A 27,212-nucleotide genomic window follows, 5' to 3' on the forward strand; every position below is an offset into this window, starting at 1 on the left:
TAATAAGTAATAAATTTGATCAATAAATATCTCGAAATGCAATGTCAATTTAAAAAGACATAATGCGGTTAATTTTATTATTAACTTTAATTTTTATGCAAACATGAAGTTCATAAAATTTTTAGGGACAATTTTTACTTCCTTTTACAAAAAAGGAAGTATTATATTCGCGAAAAAATGTTCACCCAAACATCGGCCTTCATTTCCATTTTGCTCTCCCCCAAATGAATGTTGAGTTTTTTTTTTCAACTCGATCACACGTGGATATGTGCCTAGGAACGTACAGACACCCGAAACATCCATTTTGACTATCCCCGAGTTAATTACGACGAGTTTTCTCTTGACGTCTGTATGTGCGTATGTGTGTATGTATGTCGCATAACTCTAGAACGGAATGTCCTAGAAAATTGAAATTCGGTACGTAGACTCCTAGTGGAGTCTAGTTGTGCACCTCCCCTTTTGATTGCATTCGTATGCTCCAAAGGGGGTCTTTTGCCCCTTTTTGGGGGGAAATCATTGTTCATTTCGATGTAAACTCAAGTGATGTTATAATTTGGGGACACTTGGCGATATATCGCCGGTCTTTTGGTCGCCAAAATTTTCGCCAACTTGGCAACAAATTTGGTGAATTTTATTTATTTTTTTTTAATTTTCTTTAAAAAATCTGGTTTTAATGTGGCCACTGATGGTGATATTTAGAGAGTAAACAATTGAATCACATTAAAATTGCCAATAATGAGAAAATGACATTAAATTGGAGTAAAAGGAAAGTCATGTGATGCACACATCAGCTCGTTTTTAATGGTGTAAGGAAAATACAAAGCAACCTCATTTGTCCGGTCAGCTGGGACCAAAGGCAATCCAACCTGATAATAAGCAAAACAAATTCGTAAATGAAAAGACTATTGTTTATTAGATTACTGTTCTATTCTTGCTATTGCAACTTAGAATTATTATTTAACTTATATAGAAATATATACATACATAGTTTAAACTCTACTATTTCTTTCCGGATAAACCGGAGATCCAGATTAATTGGAGCCGGATAAATAAGTTTCTACTGTGCATGAAAATGATGGTCGTGTTGGCCTGATCGGTAAGGCGTTGGATTTGTAACCGTAGGGTCCCGGGCTCGATACCAGCCGGTCGAAGACCCTCCGTGTTCATTAATGGTGACAGGGGTAGATTAAATATGTAGTGGTCACAAAGTACTCCAAGTGAATCTATACCTCTAGGGGGACCAGTGATCGCTTAACCTCTGGTCTGGTTTAAAAAAAAATTAATTTGAATTTTTACATCTTGAATTCAAATTATGTTTTTCGCAATCACGAGTGTGTGTATGTAGGCGTGTGTGTTTGTGTGTGGGGGTATGTGTTTGTGTGTATGGGTTACGTATACGTGTGTGTAGGCATGTGTGTTTGTGTCTGTATGCTGGCATACGTGTGTGGGTAGTTGTGTGTATAAATGTGTGTGTGGGGAGGGGTATGTGTATGTAGGCATATGTGTTTGTGTGCAGGCATGAATGTGTGGGTAGTTGGGTGTATGTTTTTGTGTGTGTATATGTATGTGTTTGTGTATGTATGTGTTTGTGTATGTGTATGTGTGTGTTGGTGTATGTGTGTATGTGTTTGTGTGTATGTGCACGTGTGTGTAGTTGTGTATGTATGCACGTGTGTGTAGGACATGGATGCATCCTGTAGACGGTTTTCGCTATAGGAGCAGCATCGTGAGGAGCCGGTCGACGGTGATGGTGCGGAGGGTGGCGGTGGGAAAAATCAAAGGAACGCCAAAAACAGTCAAGTGAGAAGAACAATAAGCAATCGTGATTGCTCAAAAAAAAAAAAAAAACAGCTGTCTTTATATTTTTATTCAATCAGTTAAACCACAAATTAGTGGTAGGTACGAGGAAACCTGGAGTGCGATGTATATTAAAATGGGAGTAAAAATATCATAATATGAAATATAATATTGACTCATTAATATAAAATTTACTTTAGATGCGTATGCAATCGCCTAATCTCGCAATATTGTGGTATATTTTTGTTTAAGTTTGATAGATGAAGCATAATAATTTACGATATATTGGGAGAAAATTTTCAGAATTGAAGTATTTGTGTTCTTTATAACTCTTAATCCATTTTGGGTGTCGCCCCCCAACAATAGTGTCAGTCCCATCCCCCCGGTAGCGACGCTACTTCTATAATGTCTTAACGCAGTTAATAAAGCATGACTTTATTCAATAATATTCGAATTTAAGCGAATTTTTAAGGCTAGAATTATTAAGTGTTCCAGAAGTTTACAGGTAGCATTGAGAGAAAATGGAGGAAAGAAATATTGGATGAAATGAGACATGAAATTTGGTGCACTCTGATTTTTCTACTTAAATTGTGTTTTCTTTTATCCCAGATACTAGGGGGCAAACGGAAACATGATTGAATTCGATTAATCACAGAGTGCAGCCTTATGCACTAACAAGATTGTGCTCTGTACAAGACTTCAATCTCTGGTTTATCGAATAAAATTATGTTTCTTTTTATTCCAGAGACCAAGGGGTAATAGAAACTAGTGATGTGCCGGATCGTTAAAAAAGTAGATCCACGGACCCGGATCATTCGTGTCAAGATCCGCGGATACGGATCTCAATTTTTTTAACCCAAATTAACTACCCAAATGTAAAATTTGCTGCGGAAAGTATTCCCGTTAGGGTAATGGCAGTTTCTTCAAAAAATGTCATCTACAGCGAAAATATAAACAAGATTCAATTATTTACTCTTTAAATCTCCATTAAAATTGAGGTGGAATTGGAAGGAATGGGTCAGCGCTACATTAATGATTAGATAGAATATGAAAAATTATTTCTAGATAGATAGACTGATAGATGTAAGATACAGGAGCAAGAGTGTAAAGCTGCTACTGGACAGGCTAGAAATATTTTTTTGCATTTTATTTCAATGTAAATGCAGCGTTGACCCATTCCACCCAACTTACCCCAACAGACGAAATAACACAGCCAGGAACACCTTTACAACTAGTAAATAGATAATTTAGTCTCACTTTTTTTGAAGGATGCCGAGAAAAACCAAAATGAAGAATTACACAAACCCCAGGTCAATTACAAAAACCAATATAAAATTAGAAATTAAAAAAAAAAAAACAAACCCCAGAGAGCCAACCTCATATTAAGATGAATTTCTCGGGTCATATTGTTAACAAATGTGAAACCGACAGGAGATAGAAATTTTAAATCGTCGAGCTTTTTCTCTTTATCTTCCAACTATGAAATCGCTACCAATCACGCGTATAAAGGCTTAGAATAGCATTAAAATTTACTTAACAAGATTATAGCTCTTACTGTATATAACTTGGAAGTTCCAAATAAATATCACACACAGAAAACTTCGTTCTTTCAATTAGGGCCAATATTTTTAACCTACGAGTAAGTTTTTACTACCATAATTGTAAAAAACATTAAGTCAGTTTTTAATTAATATCTCCGGTAGCTAAAGTTCTACAAAAACGAGGTCGAGCTTAAGAACACTTTTGATCAAGTCACCTTTGAACGAAAAAAAGAACTATCTAAATTGGTTCATCTGTTTAGGAGCTACGATGCCACAAAAAGACACACTAATACATACTTTTAAAACTTATTTCCCCTTCCTTTTTGCGACGGGGGGTAAATTGGCTTCGGAAATTATAACTTATAATTTAGACAGGGAATAAAATCTAATTAAACGGAATTTAAGAGTCTTTAATTTAAATATTTAAGAATTTTTAGAATAGAAAAGATTCGTTTAAGATCCGCCAAAAGAGTAACGGATACAGATCTTTATTTTCCCTCGGATATCCGGAACATCACTAATAGTAACACCCCATTTATTTCCATGTAAGTTTGATGTAGACTTACATACATCGCAAAGTGCAGGAACACTTCTGAGAGAAAATTAAAAGAAATAAAAAACGCTGAGGGGCAAAATTTTGCATTAAAGTTAATTTTTAAGTCAAATATGCATTTTCTTCTTTTGACTTATTAATTTCCCCAATGGGAGGGGTTTAACCCCTAAAACCCTCCCCTTGGACACGGCCCTGAATAGAACGATTTGCGTTAAGCCTGGATTTGGGCTCATCTTTAGCTCATTTATTAATTTTCCAAGACAATAAGAAAATATATTGCCTACTAGAAGCACGCCAGATTAAACCATTAACCGAAATTGCTGTTTGGGCCACTGATTTTAGCAGAAGCTAGAATTTTCTGCTAAGGAGAGCATTGCTAACTGCATGACAGAGTCCTTGCATTTACCGATGTACCTGACTTATTTTTAGTGAAGTCAACTTATTTTTAAAATCTTTACTAATTATAAAGCTGAAAGTCTCTCCGTCCGGAGGATGTCTGTAGAAGACCGTTCGGCCGATTTTCATGAAATTTGGCACAAAGTTAGTTTGTAGCATGGGGGTGTGCACCTCGAAGTGATTTTTTAAAAATTCGATGTGGTTCTTTTTCTATTACAATTTTAAGAAAAAAAACTATCATAAATTACGAAATTATCATAACGTGGAACCGTAACATGGGCACAAGCCAATTGGCGAGATACGAAATTATCATAACGTGGAACTGTAACGTGGGTGCAAGCCAACTGGCGAGAAAATTCACCATACATTATTTGTAAATATACAGGCGAACCAAAAGACTTTTTAATTTTTTCTCTTACGGGCAAAGCCGTGCGGGTGTCACTAGTGGTTAATAATTTTAGATTAATTTTAGAATGATAGGGGTGAGAGTCAATTACTTTAAATGAAACAAGTTAAGTTACAAGTCGGAGCGAAAACGACCAACTCCAGAATCGCACAATACACAATCCGTTTAGAAGCTTAAATAGATTCACACCAACGATAGCAAGCGACCCGATGAATCCTCCTGATGCAATCTGTAATCATTTGAAAAGAAAAATTGTGCAAAAAAATTAAATGGGGTTGTTTCCTTCAGTCAAAAGTAGTACTTTTAGTCATTGAAATGGATAGAATAAGCAAAAAATAAATAAATAAATGAATAAATAACATGGATCCAGAAAAAACTTTCATTTTCCCAACAGTCATTTTTAAATAAATTCTTTAAAGGGGGCGTCCGATTTTTCAAACAAGGCGTGGTCTTGATGACATCACAAATGATGCACTTTGCCGCAACTTTCTTCCACGTTCTGATAATCAGGAGCGAATTAAATATTGCGCTCTACGCTTTTGCTATCAACCCTATCGTTGCCAATACACGTGAGTAAAGATGCGAATTAAATATTTTACTCTATGAATGGCAATACTGCATGGTGTTTCATAATTTTTGAGGTCATCGGCAGAAGCATAAACAGTGAAAGGGCACCGATTTAAGTAATTTTTAAAAATATTTAACAGTCAAACTATTTAAAAAATGGTCAGATCCTATGTTTTTAAGCATGTTCTTTCAGAAAAAAATACTTTTGAAATTTTGGAAACGACCCCATTGTGCGTCGCACTTTTGTGAAATGGACACAAAAGTGTCATTTGCATGAAATTTAATCTCTCGAAAAAAATAGGAAGAATGATAAACTTAGTTTTTTCCATTTCCCCAAAATACAGTATTTATGGTATAAATGGAAACACCTGAACTGTGCAGTATTTAATTAGACGGGATGCTGAAATTCATAAATGTTCTTGCAATCTTTTGCATGAGAAGTGAAACGAATTGAATTCAGTGAGTTCAGTTGATAGACCTGCTCGAGAGGAAAAATGTGAGATCACGAAACTGGAAACCTTTTTCCCAAAGTCAACTTACAACAATGATGACGTCGATACCAGGGGTTCCCAAAGTGGGTACCGCGAGGGAAAGGCAAGGTGTGCAAAGTGTTGCCAGATGGTCAAATCCAGATTTCCCCAATTCCCTTCCAACTTTTCCTCAAAAGGCGATGTTTTCTATCAAAATTCCCCTAATTCAAAAATTACTTTTCCACTAATATTTTCATAAAACGAATCGACTTCCTCTGATATTTTTGTCTCTTGAAAAAATTTTTCCCCCAAATAGCCAAATTTTTTGATAAAATTCCCCAACTTTTTTTTCTTCCCATTTTTTCTATTTTTTTTTTGTCTATCTTTATCTTTTTTTACCTTTACTAACTAATCAAGATGAAAGTCTCTCGCTCCGGATCTCTCTCTCTGTCAGTATCTCTGTGGCGCGTATAGCACCTAGACCGTTCGACTGATTTTCATGAAATTTGGCAAAGAATCAGTTTGTAGCATGGGAGTGTGCACCTTTAAGTGATTTTTCGGAAATTCGATTTTGTTCTTTTTCTATTCCAATTTTAAGAACATTTTCCCGAGCAAAATTATCACAAGATGGACGACTAAATTACCAAGTTATAATAACGTGGGCAAGCCAATTGGCGAGAAATTCATCATGCATTATTTGTAAATATAAAGGGGGACCAAAATACCTTTTAATTTTCTACTACGGGCAAAGCCGTGCGGGTTCCACTAGTCATAAATACAAGCGCCTGACCAAGAAATAAGAAATAGCCAAATATTTTTTTTTTCTTCTCGCATTTACTACTCTGCTTCTGTATGTACATTTAAACTATGATTTTTTCATATATTTATCCAAAAACATTCTTCATCACACTTATTTTTGCCTGTTTCACGTATCAACTAGTTACTCACGCAGAACTATTAATGCGAATTCCGTAGCATAATATTCCACATAATACGAAATGCGAATTCCAAGCAAAGCTAAACCAACGCTGTTTGCTACAAGCAATGTAACTACCAGATGTCAAGACTCAAATTTAATTGCAAATTATTTTATTTCCCGAGGGTTTTTTCCCCAAGAAATTTCTTTTCCCCAAAGAATTCCCCTCAAAACCCATTTTCCCAAAATTTCCCCCAGAGAGCACCAGATTTCCCCAAAATGGGGAAATTTCCCCCAATCTGGCAACACTGGGTGTGCAGCGAAGGATGTGTGATATCAATAGATACATATGTAATAGAGATAGATTAGGGTGCCGTAAGAAAATTCTAATGCTTCAGAGGCTGCCACGAACCAGATATTTGCGAACCCCAGGCCTAGATAAGTGTTTGGAATTACGCAGAATTTTCAAAATGTTTCCTATAAGCCTCCTAATCTTCACTGACCAACAGTTTAGTTACAAAACTTGCCACAAATGTGGTAATAATTTCTTTACATTTACCCCATGTTTCCTTCTTCCTCATTCAACCCTAATTCCCAGAATAAATCATAAAATTAAACTGAAGAATCGGTTGAAAGGGGAGGGAAGAGGGGGTTCAGACAACGGAGGTTCTATTGCAATTTAAATGAGTTGAGAAAATTTTCGTTAGGCTCTTCTATTTCTTAACTAGAAAATCTCCCGTCAACGTATGACGGGTGAAAATTACTTCTGCATTTTAACGAAGCCATTGCCTGTTTGGTGATAGTTTGATAGTTGAAATGGTAACCCTAACTCCAGTGGATAAACCCTAAACGCCAGTAGGTAGCGTTCATTGTTGACCATTTTGTCGTTTCTTCATTCTCCTGAAATGAGTCTTACCAGTAAAACATTTCAGTGTCCGGATCCAGTTCAGCCCTGTCAAAATAAAGCTTTTCCCTCCATGTTAAACGTTACAAAACATATTGTCAAATTATCATGCCGTGGCGCGAGTTTCATTATTGATGACGTCAGGAGCATTACTCGATCATTGTTACCTTAAGAAAGATATTAATGTATTTGGAAAGGGTTCAAAGGCGGGCTACAAGGCTAATAAATGGACTTTCTCACTTAGACTATGATTCCAGGCTTAGAAGGCTAAAAATGTAAGCAAAGAAGAGACCGAGGGGACATGATTCAGTTGTTTAAATTTATTAAAATGAAAGATGTTACGAGGCTGAAGTTTAGCACTGAAAACAGGACAAGGGGTCATTGTTTTAAGCCATTTAAATCTCAGGCTAGCATGGATAATAGGAAAAATTATTATTTTAGCAGGGTAGTGGAACCTTGGAACAGCTTACCGGAAGAGGTGGTCATGAGCAAGGAAGTAGATAGTTTTAAGAGGGCCATTGATCTTCACTGGGGATTGTAAATTGACTAGGACCAGTCCATCTGGGCCCAGAGCCTGTTGCTGATCGTCACTTTTGTATTTGTACCGTCTATGATATATGTGAGGATGCCACTAAGCACGAACTGCGATTTTAGTTAGATCCACATCAGATATATCTGTCATTAACGAGAACAAGGCGAGGTAGAATAACACAAAAACCCTTAACAAAATGGTGTTTTATTATACACTGTATGTATAAATTGTTATGTACAATGAATGAACAAATAGGGCATAAATATACATCAGCATGGTTACCGAAGAAATCGTTTCTTGGCAGAGTATTCTTACGAGGATACAGTAACCATATGTAGTGAAAATAATTTCTTTTCGTAGATATACAAACAAGTAACTTTTCTGTGGCGGCGGCTCAGCTACTAAATGCAATTTTAATTTACCAATTTTGTTAAAAAATGGTAATTTGTGTTTTGATTTGAAATTTTATTACCTTCTGAGATATATTTATTAGAGTTGGCAAAATTAATTTCAAAACAGTTATTTTAGTTATATGGCACTAAAGGAGAAATTTAATTTTTCGAGAAATGATATTCATAACTTATTATAGAAAAATCGATGTTCGTGAAGAAGAGTGGAATTGAATCTGAAAATTTGAGATTAATATTTCCTCAATTTTCACGTTTTATGTGAAAAATTTACTAAACTCTTTATTTAAATTTTCCAATGAGCGAAAAGATGACTTTTAGTGTTTCATTTTTACTGTAAACATATTTTTAGTAAACAATCAAGATTAGTAACTGGGGGATTGCATTTTGATTTGAAAAAAAAGTGAAGTGAAAATACTTTTTTGGCATTTTACGTACATTTTCAATTATTAATAAAATACAACACATTAACTTTAAAAATTACAAAGTAACGGGGGACTTTTATCGTAACAAAATCGCAATCATATCTTTCTCAGTTTCTTGCATTAAATAATTTAAGACATGAAGTTGAAATCATCGACATTTTTACCCGAAATTGAGATAGTAATGCAGCGTTCAAAATACTTGGCATTCAAAAGAATAAGACAACGTAACTCAACGAATAGAGTACCACAATGAACAATCATACACATGAAACATAAGGCACATAGGGTGGCTTCTTAGAAGGAATGTCACGAATTGGGAGACTTTCGATTTTGAGGGTTTTTAGCGTGGCCTAAAAAGTTGCTAACTTTTCAGTCGCCTGTTAGAAAGGTTGCCAGACATAACCAATTGAAATCAGCCTGGCTGATTTTCCAGATGTAATGTTTATCAGCTAACAGAGATTCTATACATTGGCAAAATCCCCATTTCTGAGAGTCTTCCCGCGAAATGCATGTCCATGGAATATATGTTACAATAATTTTAAATAAAGATTTATCATGCTTTCTTTTCCGGTTTCTTCGTCGTCGTCGTCGGTTTGGCTGTAACCGTGCTGTTGTCACTGGATACAATCGTTTCAACCTTTTTAGACTCTGAAGAATACTCATCGAGAGGTATTTCAACAACTTCTATTTCTAAACCTTCTTTTCCGTGAGCCCCCAGTTTTTGCAAAGTTTCAGGATCTAATGTTTGGATTGCTTCTTCCACTGACTGTCCATGCTTAATTTCTAAGGCCAATACCGGTTCTCTCCTGTAGTCACTCGCACCTGTATGTGGCGTCAGAACCTGGATGTATTGTTGCTGTCCGTCTTGTCCGTATCCAGCTTGTTGGTCTCCATCCTGTCCGTACCCAGCTTGTTGGTGTCCATCTTGTCCGTACCCAGCTTGTTGGTGTCCATCTTGTCCGTACCCAGCTTGTTGGTGTCCATCCTGTCCGTATCCAGCTTGTTGGTGTCCATCTTGTCCATATCCAGCTTGCTGGTGTCCTTGTCCATATCCGGCTTGTTGCCTTTCTTGTCCGTATCCAGCTTGTTGGTGTTCGTCTTGTGCTTCATACGCAGCTTGAGAATATCCCTGATTAACAGCTGCGTAGCCACCCTTTTGAGATTTACCACCGTAACTTGAAGATCCGTAATCATTTTGACCGTAAGATGGCTGCTGGTGTCCATTTGTTCGTCCTTGATCTTCAATCTGATAGCCTGCTGCATTGTGCTCAACTTGTTCATTATTTCCTAGTTTGTAGCCACCAGAATTTTGGCTGATAGTGGCGAAACTTGGCGTTGCATAGGACTTGGAATCATATTGTATCTTCTTTCCATAGTTGCCTTTCGCTGGTTGAGATTGGTATGCCTGAACATCATAAGCAGTTTTTTCAGAACCTTGATTTTCTGTTTGTGGTAAAGCCACGATCAAATGAAGATCTTCTCCGTTGCCTTTCTGCCCACCATTTACTGGAAGATACTTCAAAAGATCATGAGAGTTTTTGTCTAGAACTTGGAGATTCTTTAAAAGATGGTTGATTTCATGCTCGGACAGTTTTACAATCTCAGCTTCTACTTGTGGCTGTATCACCTGTTGCTCTTTCTCGACATAGTTGGATTTTGGTTGCTGAGGAAGAGGAAAATATTTCTGAGATTGCTCTAATCGTGGATAGGAGCTCACTGGAAAACTTGGATTCTTAGCAGTGGGCACTCGGTATTGCAGCTGACTTGGGCGATTTCTTCTTTTTCCATATTGCGATTGCTTTCCTTTACTGGATCCGTAAGACAAAGGTGCGGGTACAGGAACTTCAACAATCTGAATATCTTTGATACCAACAACTTCTTCTAGCGAAGGAATGGAATGAGGTACCTGGAGGGGAAATTTTGGAACTTTAACGTATTGGTATTGCAAAGGCAACTGAGCGGGTAAAAAACTCTGAGGAACCCTACCATATCCTCCTTTCCCTTTATTGCTCCTGGATCCACCTCCAAGTCTGCTTCCATAACCGATATTTCCTACAGCAGGCTGGTGACCGCTTTGCTGCAAATCTTGGAGAGACACTTCAATAATTTCGAACTGCTTTCCGGGCTCAATCGGTATGTTCGTTAAGTGAGACAGAGGGAGTTGATCCTTTGCTTTGAGGATAGCTTCTTGCAAAGATCGAATCTGACCTAGATCAATGTTCTGAATGTCAATGAGTTGCGGTGCACCATTCGCGTATCCTCTGCCACCGTTCTTTTGCTGCTGAGGCTTCAACACTTCCATGTAGATAGGTGTATTTTTCTTAGGTTTAGGTTTAATAGCTGGTCTCGGATAGTAATTGTAAATGTCTTTGTTGTAAACCTTCGGTAGGGCGTGAGTGTAGTAGCTCGAGGAAGTATCTAGACTGTCTGGAAGTGCAGACAATAAGTCATGATAGCGACCTGTTGCTGAACCGTGGAGGTAAGGATTTTTCGGTCTTATCGGTCTCCAGCCGCCAAAAAGAAAGCTGTTGTCTTGGCGTCGCTCCAACCGGTGGTTTTTCACATTTTCGTCTCCAAGAACACCGGTGCTGAACAGAAACACGATGAACCAGTACACCTGAAAGAAACAAAACAATAAGTTTTTTTGTAACATTATGCGACTAAGGCTAACTCATAGTATCACCCGCTAATTGGTGCCGAGAGGGAAATATTCCAGAACATAGGATCATACAAATAATTTATATAATAATATTAGAATATTATTATATAATTTATTCCGGATAGTCATAAATAATATATTCTAATATTATTTATGACTATCTGGACTGTCGGGCGCTATACACTAAAACAATGAACAGTAAAGCAACAAAATGAATTGTAATTGAAACTTCTACTTTGTTGAAATATGTTTTTTAAAGTTAACTGCGATATAACATGTTCAAATCAATGTCTTGTTTCCTGATTTTGACAACAGAACTGTAGCTCAGAATCCTGGAATGAGCTTAGGTAACATAGGAACAGATTTCCATTGGAGTAGAATTTCGCTGAAGAAAAAGCATCATTAAAACGATATTTTTCGGGCCTTGGAGATTCGAACTCACGCCCCTCGCATTATTAGCACGAGGCGATAACCAACTGAGCCAGTGTGTCTCTACCAGTAGCGTATTAGGGGTTAGCAGGAGTGGCTCTCACCAGGGGCGCAGCAGCCAGGGGAGCGGACTTTCAACTGATTTAAAAAAAAAAAACTGATTAAAAAAAAACAATACGAGCTTTTTTTCTTGATCATAGGTTTTGAAATATGCTTTAAAAAAAAAACTTGCAAGAAAAAGAGCTAGAGACGCATGCATAACATCTACTGTGAAGGTGAAGGAATGTTGGGCATCATTGAAAATAATTCTAAAAAAGAAAATAAGAAAAAAAAATTACAATGCTTCCTCCTATTTGTCGAATCAACTAATCAAAATGTTCCAAAAAAAAAATTTTTTTTTTGAAGGTCACAACGACCTCCGGTGATTTTCCATGTAAGCGACCCTGGGGGGGGGGGGGGGCGCAATTTCTTTAGTCCGCGTGGGACGTTGGACCCCATAGTTACGCTACTGGTCTCTACTTTGAAATGCTATGTAATGAAAAGGAATTCGCCAAAATTACTCGTAAAAAAACAAAATAAACCTTTTTTTTTTGACAAAACAACTAAAAGGTGCAGTTTTTCTTTATTTTGCGCTAAAGCGAGGAAAACAACTTCAAAATGATGCTTTGCTTATGTTATTTGAACAAAAGTTGAGAGAGTTATGGCCGTTCTCACAGAAAAAAAATCTTTCGAAAAATAGTATAAATGATATTAAACGAATAAATAATGCACCGAATATTAGTAGGTCTCAATTAATACATAAAATATTAAGAACAGGTTATTCTTTTGAAACAATATAAGTCATTTTTGATTTGAAACAAAACATTACAATCGGAGTCAGTTTTTGAAAGTGGCTTGTATTATTATACAAGAAATCCACTTGTCATGATATGATGGGAGCGAATTGCTTCTTTATTAGAAAGTTTTCCCGTAAAATTTGACGTGTTCAAATAGGTGCATATGAGAGAGAGAGGTTTAACATTGAATTGGGAAAAAAATTAATTCATCATTGTCGTATTAGCTTAAACTTAAAACGAACCGTCAAGTTATATTTATTCAATGTCCGACCAGCAAAGCAGTCGCTGATTGGATCTAGTTTTGCCTTGTTGAAACAATTATCTGCTTCTCAAACGCTGCCAAAAAATATTATCCGATTGTAAATAAAATTACTGAATTTTAAGTGATGCAACAGTGAAATAATGCCGTCTTCGCAAGCTATCGCGCGAGTTTCACTATTGGTTACGTCACAGCGTTTCTCGACCAGTGACTTCGGCTATGAGGATGCTTTGGGACCTTTATTACTCATATCTCCCATCGCTTCTCACCATTAATTTTTTGGAATTTTTTCCACAATGCAACATATGTTTTTATGCATCGTAAACTTTTGATTGCCTCCCCCCCTACCAGATAGAACCACGGTTTTCGTACTAAACTCTTCTCATAGTTGATTTTTTGAGAAAGAAAACTTTTAAGTCGGATTTTTTTTTTAATTTCTCTGAATAAAGCTTTTCTTTAATCGATGATATCAATTACTTGCTTACAAGTCAGTGTATTCGGTGGGCCAATGGGTTGAAGATCGGTCTATTTTTGTTTAACGGCGTAACACCCCAATTCCCGCGCAACGTGAGCCGTCACTGGTTCCGTCAATAAAACCGAATAAAGTTCACGTCAGCGGACACACGTGGGTTATTCGGATCGGAAAACGGCGGAACGGATTCTTAGAGAAAAGCAAACTTATCGTTGGAGATGTTTCTTAGCTTTAAATCTCATGTTCAAAAATTAATTTAAAGAATGTAATTAATATACAATGAGCATTTTTATGGCTCATGTACGTTAAAGAAGAATCGGGAGTACTTAGGAAATTTAAAATCTCTTTCAAATCGCAAGAAATTCGTAGGGAAAAACGAAATATCAAGTAAAATCTGGAAACAAGTACGCTGATAACCTGAAAACCGTAAGTTTTTCCGCCCGAACTCGAAATAAAAATGTCGTAAAGGTTTTTTACTATCGCGTGTGCATTTCTTGGATATAAAAAATGGATTTCTTTTGAGTTCTTTTTACATAAGAATTTATCAATCAAACCTGCATTTGGCAACGTTTTGGATTGGCAGCCGATGCCTTTTAGAACTTTACTTAAGATCTATTTTTGAGAATCAAAGATAAATAGCTGAATACTATTCACCTGTTTGACGTGGCCAAACATTTTACACTGGTTTAAGCTGAAATTTGAACACATTTTCGAATGATGTGGGTTCAATACTATAGTACCAGTATTTTAAGTAGTAAAGTTATATGAGCTGCTTGTACAAGAATTTTGGTGTTTAGAATTGTTCTACACAAGTTTGCTTTCGAGCTTGAAAAAATTCCTTATCATGTCAAATTCGGAAACTATGCAATCCCTTTTTGATTTTTTCTGTTTTCACCAATCAAACGTGAATGAAGAACGAAGGCAAAGTACATCTAAAACACTTTTTAGGAAGTCGTTAATCATTTAACGAAGATAAAAGATAAAATAGTTAATTAGTAACCATTCGCAGATCAGTCAGAAATGCAATACAGAATATTCAAAATCTTCATTTGATTGAGTTCTTATATGATCGAACTATATTTTTAACTGAGTTTTTCAAAAATCACTCAAGGATATTAGCAAAGAGAATCATCATTATTTCACACACATTTCATTGAGCTTTGTTTTCAGTTTCTTCATTGAAAATAGGCACAATATTCCCAAGTCCTCCCTTCTGAATGATTTCTGATCATCGTAAAGAGGCACGTCCCTAGAAAATCACCGCCATTTATTGCTTGAAAACTTGCATCAAGATTCAATATTACTGTGAACATTATAAACAAGAGTATTCTTCAAGCTTATGTTATTATTCACAGGCGTGAAGTGTGAAATTAAATCCTTGGTTCTCCACCGTTTTTATTTTACAGATCGGGTCCGCAGTTTACAAATTGCTAATGTACCAGTTTTTCTTTATTTTTCAAAATGCCAGAGAGGAGAGGTTTTCGCTGCAGTTACACTAAGCAGGTAAGAAAACAACTTTTACAGAGTCTACTTAAAACGGGTTTGGCGATAAAAGTGATCACCTGAATCGCAACTTCCAGCCTGTTGACAAAAAAACCTTAGCTCTCCAGAACAAGAAAAGGCTGTAGAAAGGGGACTTAAAAAGAGCATTCATGACTAGTTCTTTCAGAAGAGAATTTTATACGGAATTTTCCTATAAATGCAGTCGAACTCGCTTATATCAAGTGCAAAGGGCCCCGCGATGTTTGCTAGTTATAACCGAGTGCTCGTAAAAAAAGTTTGTGAAAAAACTCATAAAAATTCATCATGGTTGCCTTTTACTTCCTTTTACGAAAAAGGAAGTATTGTATTCGCGAAAAAATGTTCACCCAAAAAACGGCCTTAATTTCCATTTTGCTCACCCCAAATGAATGTTAAGTTTTTTTTTTCAACTCGACCACACGTGGATATGTGCCTAGGAACGTACAGATACCCGAAATATCCATTTTGACGATCCCCGAGTTAATTACAACGAGTTTTCTCGTGACGTCTGTATGTACGTATGTAATGTGTATATGTGTGTATGTATGTCGCATAACTCAAGAACGGAATGTCCTAGGAAGTTGAAATTTGGTACGTAGACTCCTAGTGGGGTCTAGTTGTGCACCTTTCTTTTTGGTTGCATTCGGATGCTCCAAAATGGGTCTTTTGCGCCTTTTTGAGGGAAATCCATTGTTAATTTCGATGTAAACTCAAGTGGTGTTACAATTTGGCGGACACTTGGCGATATATCGCCAGTCTTTCGGTCACCAAGTTTTGTCGCCAAGTTGGCGACAAATTTGGCGATTTGTTTTTAAAATCTTGTTTTAATTTGGCCACTGGTGGTGATATTTAGAGAGTAAACTACTGAATCACATTAAAATTGCCAATGAGGAAATGACATTAAATTGGAGTAAAAGGAAGTGATGTGATACGCACATCAGCTCGTTTCTTTTTAATCATTTGAAAGAAACAAGTTGGTTAATTTGCTTTGAACTGCCTGAATCTCTCTTTTTTGTGTCATTGTTTTTGAGGAATACACAAAATACACAACTTTTAAATGCTTCTTCACTATACAAGTTTAAAAAAGTTCTGTTACCACTTGTTTTCAGGGTTTATTATTTATCTCGAAACTCCGGTTGACTCCAGAATGTTAAAACAAAATTTTCCAAAAAAGAATTAGCTGAAATGGAAATCAATAGAAATTTTATAAATCACGAGGTGTTGCTCGCTTTAAGCGAGGTTTGCTCTTTAAAAGCGAATATTGCTCCTATAGACTTAACATTGTACCAACCAAGTACTTTTGATTTCCCCGCTCAATCCAGGCTCTCGTTAAATCAGGGGTCGTTATAACAGAGTTCGACTGTATTGAGGAATAATTTGGGTGACGCCTGAAACTTTTTCCACTTTCCTAAACAATAAACCATAGTATTACGTAATAAAATAAACTAGAGAAGTGGCAATCAAAATTGCATAGTAAAGCATGTTTTTGAACGCGTGAGCTATTTGTTTTCCTGTCTCCGCTATCCCAAATTTGAGCTCTTAAAGTCCACCGAAATTTTAAGAAGACTTACTAAATTGAGCGCTTGTCGGTAAATAATGGGAGACATTTTAATAAGTTTCGTAGTTGGATGTTCCGCCACGGGCAGACGGTGAAATCGAGTGTACTTTCAACTTCTTGTTTAGTCTTTAAATTTGACGATTTTCTTTAAATTTCGGCGTGCATCTCGAAAACGGGCTGACGAGTACACAGTTCTTGCGTCATGCTATTTCGTTTGCGCGCGCGCATCCTATTTCTACCTTTCCCCCCCTTAAATTTCACTAATCGCGTGCTTTTATGGTAATATTTTACCATTTTTTTTTCAGTCCTAGCCAATGATACATAACTTACGTTCGACGAGCACGACCGGTTGGTTAATCACGTGCCAGCAATGACATCAGTGGTTATTAACCGGTTTTTCACGAACCAATGCTTCATCGAACGCTTTCGGTTGATCACCGGTTAGTTGCGCAGACATGACGCAGACGAATAACACGCAGGTGATAAATACATATAATTGGTCAAAAATGTCACGTGGTTCCATCAACCAATCAACCAGCTAGAGTTGCTGTCAAACGGTAGATCAACCGGTCAGGCTCATAAAACGACATCAGAAGCAACCAGTTAACGGGTAACTCTCAAGAACGCTGCGGTTAGGAATCGGTTACTCACCGGTCAACCGGTGAGGTTCATCGAACGCAAGCATAGTATTTTCTTTCAAGTGTTCATGATTCTTGACGCTCAGATAGAAAGAGGCTCAAAAATTCTGGCAGATAATTGTAATAAAATCAGAAGTTGTTTGTTGGCTGCTCTTTGAGTTCGTTTTGAAAGATGCTTTGTGCAATGACAACTGATTTCGTGATGATTGCTTCTCTTCACGAAAACAGTCACATTCTTTCGAGGCGAATTCTTTCTTCAAATCTTTCGATTGCTCTACATTTAATTCCATTTTATGCTCAATGATCCAACTCTAAATCATTCGGGAACATAACATACTTTTTGGCACAGCGTTGAACTTGGTAGCCAATACGGATTAAAATTTAAACAATTAATCATTCGAGTGATGTCTCAAGTTAAGAAGTGAAAGTACAGAAATGACTTTAACATCAATATAAATATCATCTATCATGTAAATAGCTTAAAATAGATATGAAGTAGGAAATCACGTGATAAGATGAATCAATGAGAGATATGAATAAAATATTAATTATTTGAGTAAGAAAGTTTGACATTTCGAGTACGGAAGCTTCACTTGAGCTTCTTGTTGTGCTCTCGTAATCGTGACCACATCATTTTCGAATCTATACAGTATAAGTCACGAAAGGGTCACAAAGGTTAAACAGATGAGTATTGTATAATTAGAAGATCTTCTAGCTGGAATGCTTGAGTTATTTGTTTTTCTAGTACCAAACTGTATGGGAAACAAGTAACAAAAATATCTAAGACATTTTTTTTCACTCTAAAGTTGTGTGTATACCTTCATTTCTGTGCACACATTATTTGATGTGACATTTTTGCTTTTGTGTCAATATGGTACAAAGTGCATTAAGATATTTTTCTGCTTTCTTTTATCATTTTACTTCATTGTAATAATTTTTGATGCCGCAAAGAGGTTTCTTAATGTTAACTTTACAGTTAAAAGGAGCGATTTTTGAACTACAGCTTTCCAGGAAAAATCCTGAACGCAGCGTTTCGATTTTTTCTATAGTATTAAGAAAACTCTTATTATTATTATAAAAAGAAATCCTTGGGATATTCTAAACTATCTCGTTTAAAATAGCATTGGCCTTAGTTATAATACGTATCTCCAAACGTTGCGCTCATAATTTAACATTAAAATCTTTTTTCGATACTTTCTTTTTTGGGAAAAATATGATCGCTTATGAAAAAATATATCGTTTCGATGATGAAAAGTAAATACTGCATTGTTTACTCAGTTTTTTCCTAAATAATTCCCATTGCAATAAATATGTCAGTGTCAAAAAGTGCCTCGGAAGTATCTAATAAAGAAGAGACATTCCTAAACGCTAATTACAGTTGCTTAATTTACAAGTTCCTAAAGTAATATTTCTTTTTTTTTTCTTCGAATCACGGCACCCCATGTAGTAACTCTGGTTTTGATCAATTATAGTAGAATAGTTGAATGATTTCTATGCAATTTTCGTTGTCAATTTTTTTTTATTTTTGAATTGGTTTTAGCTTTCCAAAAATTTTACAACGTACTATATCTCTCATCGCAAAAGTCACATTCCAACAGAAAAATTCTATGCATCAGAACCAGGAGTAATTTCATCTTTCTTTTACTAGTAGATCAAAACTGGATAGCAGTTATTTTTAGTATTGTATAATTAGAAATTTATCAATCATTATCAATTGAGGGAGGAATAACTTTCAGGGGGAGGGGAGAAGAGGGGCGATTAATAAAAGCATGCCCAGCTTAAAATACTTCATTGGCAAGTTTACGTGAAGATGGGCACGGGTGCTGTGTGGGGCAGTCGAAACAAGGAGGCAATGCTGGAACATTTGCCATAAAATTTGTAAGAAAACAAAATCGTTGAACCCCCCCCCCTCCTCCCGCGAAAATTGGAACGACGTCATTTCGGAAATTGTTCGTTGAAATTTATCATTTAATCAATCGATCATTTGTCTGCATTACAATTGCATTCAAAGTTCGTAATTCAAAATTGTTTTTCTTATTAAAAAAAATGCCAAAAGGTTAAACTTAGTCCCGAGAATTGATGTTTGATACGTTGAAACTGTTCAATAAGATACTTGAGAATGTTCCCTTGTGTTTATGTTTTTGCTCCAAAAGTTCTTTACAATCAAATGTGTCCTCCCTGAAATCAGAATTTGTATAATACATCATTGTTAAGATCTTTTTTGCTTAACACTCAAAATTAAATTAAAGAAAAAACTGTGAAACGTTTGACTGAAGTGTGTCCCAGCGAATATGTTTTTAACTAAAGCAAGTTTTGTTAAAACCAGAGAATATTCTAAAACGTAGCTGGAGGAAGGGCCGCGGTCGGTCAACCTTTATTTCCTCTTCTCATAAGAAACATTCATTTTTTTTATTTGCATTTGAAGCGATCAAGGATTTTTTTTTTCTTCTTCGAGTGACTAAAGGTCCTATTTCATTTAATTGCTAATTGAAGTAGGACGCCGATTATATGACTTCATTTGACCTAACTGTCTAATTGTCCGAACCCTCACTTTTCCTGCTTTGATTTAGCAAGAGAAATTGAAACATTTCTCCAAAAGTCCGTTGGGTGCAGTATAAAGACAATGTATATGTGGAATGAAATTTATGCATTTAAAATACCAAGAGTTCTGAAAAAAAAATGAATTGTTCGCTAATAGCGGCCAGACTTAGTCTGAATATAGGAAAATCGTGCGCAAACAATATTTTTTAAATCTTCTCCATCAACTATCCTTTGGTGAAAACTTAAATGTCTTCCATTAAAAAAACTGCAAAGCATGAAAATATATTTAAATTGTTTCTGCATAGTTATGAACGTGACTGAAGTTTCTTGTCCAATTATCCAGACTTATGCCTTATCCGAACTAGGGCCAGCTGCGACAAGTTAAAATAGTTGGCTCTCTTTTCTAAATTTGAAGAACTCTTCCTTATTTGATCGGAGAATGGTCATAATATTTGATTCATGAGCCAAAATTTTAAATTTCTCTTTTATTTTCCTTTTACTGGTTTAATAATGCTTATCGTAGACCGTAATTTGTATGATTTCGCTCATACGTCTAATAATGAAAACAGTTTCTCTATTTTCTCATTTACAAAGCGAAGGCTTTTTACATGTGATTTAATGATGCTGTTAAAGAAGGGGACTTTTTTTTTTAAATCTTCAACTGTAAATCATTTTTAACTGGCGTATCCAGAAAAACATTTCAAAGGGAGATTTGGTTGCTTTTAGTCCTTTCTATGTTCAAAAAAATATTTTTTTTAGAGTCTGTTAAAGTGGGGATTTGTTCCTAAACCTCCCCCAAATCTTTCCTCTTTGTACGCCCCTGTTTTTTAACACGCATTTACAGTACCTTACAGAGCGAGCAATTTTCATCATATTTCAATTTTTCTAGTAGAGAACCGTTGTATGGTATGCATGTGTATTAATACTATTAACGTAGGGGTGGGGACAATTTAGCAAGTATTCCTTAAATGTGAAGCGTTTGAGCGATCAAAAGGAGATTATAGATTTTGTTTGTTTAAATTTGCTTTTTGCGGTATTTTTATAGGAGTCTCAAATGATCGTATTTTTCTGATACTATTAGTATTAAAATTTATTTTTCTTCTGCGCAAAGCGAGCTTAGGTGCCCTTTACCTTTTCATTACTTTATTGTCTCTACTAATAATAAAGCTGAAAGTCTCTCTGTCTGGGTGTCTGGATCTCTGTGGACGCGCATAGCTCCTAGACCGCGCCGATTTTCATAAAATTTGGCACAAAGTTAGTTTGTAGCATGGGGTGTGCACCTCGAAGCGATTTTTCGAAAATTCGATGTGGTTACTTTTCCAATCCAATTTTAAGAACAAAATGATCATAAGATGGACGAGTAAATTATGAAATTATCATAACGTGGAACCGTGACATGGGCACAAGCCAATTGGCGAGATACGAAATTATCATAACATGAAACCGTAACATGGGTACAAGCCAACTGGCGAGAAAATTCACCGTACATTATTTGTAAATATACAGGCGAACCAAAAGACCTTTTGATTTTTCTATTACGGGCAAAACCGTGCGGGTACCACTAGGTATATAGTTTTTAAATGTGCCAAAATGTCATTTGATACTTGCAAATGAATTTTTATAGAGTTAGGGAGGTGGGAAGAACGGGAGAAATGGGACAGCTGCATTTATATAGCGCAATAAATTGGGAAAAAATATTTGCAGCTTTGTCCGGTTGATGTAGCAGCAAGAAGCTAAATTCTCTACATTTACTGAACAAGATAAGATTTTTTTTCTCACTTTTTATTTCTAGATATAAATGCAACTCCCATTTTTCCGCCATCCCCTTCTGCCGGTTCTTCACTAAGCTGGAAGAGGGGGCTGGACACTCGACGTTAAATCCCGGTTATCACAAATTTGCCATTTCAACTGCGCTTGCGCGGACTTAGCTGATTTAAAAAATCTTGCTAAAATTAATTACAAACATTTTAAATTTGTTAATAAATATGAGATGGCAACAGATAAAAATTAGAAATCACAAAGCTTTCATTGATTTAGTTTTCAGGCCTCGGTAAGGATTGAGTTTTGAGTCTTAATTACTAATGGATTCGGTGTCTGATTTTTCTATCAAATTTTTAACCTCTGAAGAGCAGAAATGTAAAGCCGAACCCCACACCTAAATAAAAATGTATAATACTAAGCTGTTTACGCCTAACGTAAAATATCCGCAAAAGACCGATATCTGTACTCATATTCAAATCATTTATGAAGTACACAACGTGTTTTACGTTTATGTTGAATAAATTTTTCCAAACCAATAAAAAAAGTGACATTTTTCTCTTAACATTATAAAGATTATCAGTTATTCATATTCGTAATTTCATATAAAATATCACGAAATCGCTGTGAAAATATTCTAATCGTATTCATTAATTTATTGGGACTCAGCTTAAATATAAACAAGCAACGCGAAATCTTAAAATAGAAAGCCCAAAACCCTAAGTCCGCGCGCAAGCGCAGTTGAAATGGCAAATTTGTGATAACCGGGATTTAACGTCTAGTGGGCTGGACATTTTGATATAATCAGCAAAAACTCTTCGCACGAGTTTCCGTGACCATAGTACAAACCTGCTCCTAGGCAATTAATAACTTTGTTGAATGAATGTTTTGAGTTTATTCTTAAACTAGTAATACCCTCACGGCTTTGCCCGTAATAGAAAATTAAAAGGTCTTTTGGTTCGCCTGTATATTTACAAATAATGTATGCTGAATTTCCTCGCCAATTGGCTTGTGCCCATGTTACGGTTCCACGTTATGATAATTTCGTAATTTACTCGTCCATCTTATGATATTTTTGTTCTTAAAATTGGATTGGAAAAAGAACCACATCGAATTTTCGAAAAATCGCTTCGAGGCGCACACCCCCATGGTACAATCTAACTTTGTGCCAAATTTCATGAAAATCGGTCGAACGGTCTAGGCGCTATGCGCGTCACAGAGATCCTGACAGACAGAGGGACATTCAGCTTTATTATTAGTAAAGATTGACCACATAACTAATGTAGAGAAGTTTAAATTTTTTTACTTTATCCAAAATTTATACTTGCGCTAAAACTTACTGTTAACGCTTACAGTTTATCTAGAAATAGTTTTCGATTTTATTTGAAAAAATACTGATATTTTATTCTTGAAAGGCCACAAAGTAGTAAAATTAAAAGACTGCAACACATCTTTTAGAAATTGAACTTTTCAAAATCAATCCTTTACTATGATTATATTGAAAAAATAACGCAAATAAAGCACAAATTAATACAATTTTTTTTTGTTAATTTCTGCTTTATTTACGTTGGTTTTTCAATTTAATCATATTGCAGCGCAAAGCTTATTTGACCTTTTTCATTCAATCCTTTACTATGTTTTTAAAGAAATCATGCGATGACTGATTTATTTTTTTTCTTCCTCATACAACTTGTAAATGCATTTGCTAAGTCATTTTGTTTAAAAAAAAAAGAAAAGCGGGGGGGGGGGGGAAGCACGTGAACACATTCAACGAAATCAAACACTAAAATGTTTACCGTTGAGGTTAGCTTTTAAGTTTTCATCATAACCCCCCAAACAAAAACAGAAAGGATTAAATTTTTGTGTACCAGTTGAATAACATTTTCACAAAAATTATTCATTCAATTTTCGATGAAACAGTGCTGATAAGCACAGAATCTCAAAATCGTACAATGGAGGAACATCATCGGATTCTTAAATAAGTGAACTTCATGAAAATATTAAGTTGCTATATTACCAGAGATGCATCGAATATTCAGTTAGCATTCGGTATTCTGCCTATTTTGGAGACAACCTGAAGATTCGATTCGGGCGAATATTTTAATATTTGTCTACCAAATAGTTTACAAATTTAAATACCCGATAACTGGTAAACAAACAAAAAATTTTTAAACAGTGAATGAAAGTCGTAGTATAGTACCATAGTGCTACTTATTACATTCGAAGTAATTTTGAAGTAAGAGAAAATACTCGGATGTTAAATTTGAGTTTTGCTGCTTTTCAATTTTTCTTAAATCTTATGACACATTACATGAACCTTATTAAACTCATTTTCCATTTCAAACTCATTTAAGTATGAAACAGAGTAACCAGTAAAAAATGTATTAAAGGTTCATAAATGTGTTAAGTCGACTATTATTTTTTAAGGCATATATAATTTCACAAATTATTAAAAGAGGGGATTCGATAGCAACTTTTTTTTGAGCAATCACGATTGCTTATTGTTCTCACTTGACTGTTTTTGGCGTCTTTTGATTTTTCCCACCGCCACCCACCGCACCATCACCGTCGACGGGCTCCTCACAATGGTGCTCCTATAGTGAAAGTCGTCTCCAGATTGCATCCATGTTCTACACACACGCGCATACATACACAACTACACACACACACCTACACACACATACACAAACATATACACATATACACACGCATACATACAGACACCCACACATACACACACAAAAACATACACACAGACACCCACACATACACACACAAAAACATACACACACACAACTACCCACACATTCATGCCTGCACACAGACACAAACACATATGCCTACACACATACACATACCCCTCAACCCACACACACATTCATACGCACAACTACCCACACACTTATGCCAGCACACAGACACACATGCCTACACACACATACACATAACCCTTACACACGAACACATACCCCCACACACAAACACATACCCCCACACACAAACACATACCCCCACACACAAACACATACCCCCACACACAAACACATACCCCCACACACAAACACATACCCCCACACACAAACACATACCCCCACACACAAACACATACCCCCACACACAAACACACACGCCTACATACACACGCTCGTGATTGCGAAAAACATAATTTGAAGTCAAAATGTCAAAATTCAAAATTTTTTTTTTTCAATTTTCCTTGTGTAGCTCATTTTCTACTTTATTTTCCCTTACCTGTGCATAAGTCAAGATGTTTTCTGTAACCATTTCTCGCCTTCAACCGGAGAAGAGGAGAAATCTCATTAATTATGAACATGAACACAAGTGAGAAGAAATACATTACACCCGAAGTTAAAATTAGAATTTCCTTTTACTATTACTATTTATATTTTTCTAAATGATAGGGGTTTAAGCCGCTCCCTATATGTAATCCATTGTATGAAATAAATAATTGTATTGTACTTCTTTTAGAGCCGTTTAGCAAAACAGTTAGCGTTATCCCAATACAATTACGAAGAATAATTTTACCACAAACAATGTAGCAACACAATCACTTTCACCTTTCCTCTAACCTTTACTCAGATCATTCTCTGAGCTATTAATTTAATACTTAATAACATTAAGCCGTTAATCTTAATATTTGTTCCTACAAACATCCAGCCCAACCCAACACCCGCATTTCATCTCTTCCTCCTACGGCTCATCGTCGCTCCAATAACAAAGCAATCATTTCCATTGTCTGCCAACACGACACTCCTCCTCCGCACAAGGCTGTGGCGGTCGAAATATTCATGAACGTTATAATTTACGAGAGCGGCGCATCTTCGGCTTGTTCTCCCAGATATCAACACCGGAGCACTCCCATAAATGGTCACACCCTATTTTCATCACCCATTAGTTTAATATTTAGCTTTATGATTTTTTTTATGGCGTGGGTGATTGTGAATTATAACATCTACCTTCTCCAAATGAGGCATCATTGTTGGCGGGCATTATTAACCTCAGCATCTTTTACCTACAAATAAATTAATACGCGGAGCTGTGTCATTAAGCAAGATGAGCTCATAGAGTCATAAACTCTGCATCGTGTTGGTTAGCTTTTCCCCACATGATACTTTGTAATGCATTTGAATGCAAAATTAGCTGCAGAAGCTGCAGTGTAGCACTCTGCTGGAAAGACTATCAACACTTTTTTTTTCATTTTTATATTTCAAAATACATTGGGAGCACTTGTACAGTTAGGGAAAATTTTGAGCTGAAACAAAATTAGCTGATGGTCTGTCATCTAAACCAGCGTTTCTTAATTTTTTTTCAATGAGTGGAACCCTTTCAAATGACTAGTTTTTTTGTGGAACCCCTGTTTTTTTTTTCGTAAGTAGTATAGTTTGAAGTAACTTTCTTGAAATATTTTACTTACAGTCAAAGTGAAAATTATCTCTACATAGTATAAAATGAAGTCCCCAAAAAGCGTCTGTGTGTTTGAACTCTCAAAACTCGAGAACTACCCGGCCGATTTCGCTGAAATTTTCACAGTTTGTTCCTTTAAGTCCTGAAAAGGTTTGCAGACCAGTTCGAATAAAATTCGATAAATAGTTCTTTTTTTATTCCAATTTACGTCCAATTATCAAATAAATCCTCAAATATAGGGGTGAAAAATTACTTGCACATATTAATATTACATATCGTTAGAAAGGGTAGAATTTTCCGCGTTCTACGCAATTTGTTTGAACGCTCTAACTTTATTACGGCGGGAGTTATTTGCGTTTTTAGCTCAAATTTTTTTAGGCTTAGCTGAAATTTAGGTACTACTTTCATTATTAAAAAATCAATAAAAAGTGAAGGAATTGTCCCACAGCTTTCTTTTTGACGCCATTCGAAAAACCGACCTTTTTTACTCCAGATCTAACTCGACCTATGGTCGAAAAAATAAGCTTTTATCTCGAAAGGAAAAAAAGTTACAAGCCTTCTTAAATCAAGTTTAAGGAATCTAGATTGCATTCAAATTGTGAACCATTTTCTATCGCATTTTAATTCCTTAAATTTATTTTATTTTGTGTTTCCATGGTTACGCATTTTAAATCCATCTTTCTGGATTTAATTTCTTAAGAGTATTTTATTATTTGTCGTCATTGTTTGGAAGGGAAATCATGATGCTTTTTAATTCATTTTTTACGCCTGATTGTTGAATATACGTCACTTATTTTCAAGGTAGACCGGGCAAAGCCGGGCAACGCAGCTAGTTTCAAATAAAATTTTTTGGTGTCAAAACGTAATATCAAAAATTAACAGAAAATAAATCTGAAAGCAACTTTGAAAACGAAATTTTGTAGACACAAACAAAACTTTAAAGTTTAAAATTTAAGTTTTCTAAAAAGAAAGGAAAATAAAGAATGAGTTTCGTGGGAACCCTTGAGTGATCTCCATGGAACCACTGGGTTCCGCAGAACACAATTTAAGAAACACTGATCTAAACCATCGGTTTCTAAACGGTGGTTCGCGAACACTTGGGGGTTCGTGAGAATTATAAAGGAGGTTCGCGAAGACAATATTACAATAGCGGAATTCCGGCATGCTTGCTGAGCGTTTTTTATTATGATTTATTCATTTTTTTC

General features: G+C 35.8%; 1 protein-coding gene across 1 annotated transcript in view; it reads right to left on the bottom strand.

The window, feature by feature from the left end:
• Positions 1-9,467: 9,467 nt before the first annotated feature.
• The window catches only part of LOC129217764 (uncharacterized), a 92,135-nt gene continuing 74,390 nt past the window's right edge, over positions 9,468-27,212 (bottom strand). Inside the window, exon 2 of the mRNA XM_054852108.1 lies at positions 9,468-11,531. Coding sequence (XP_054708083.1) covers positions 9,468-11,531 — 2,064 coding nt within the window. The remainder of the gene's footprint in view (positions 11,532-27,212) is intronic.

This window comes from Uloborus diversus, chromosome 2, assembly GCF_026930045.1.
Source record: "Uloborus diversus isolate 005 chromosome 2, Udiv.v.3.1, whole genome shotgun sequence".
Lineage (NCBI taxonomy): Eukaryota > Metazoa > Arthropoda > Arachnida > Araneae > Uloboridae > Uloborus > Uloborus diversus.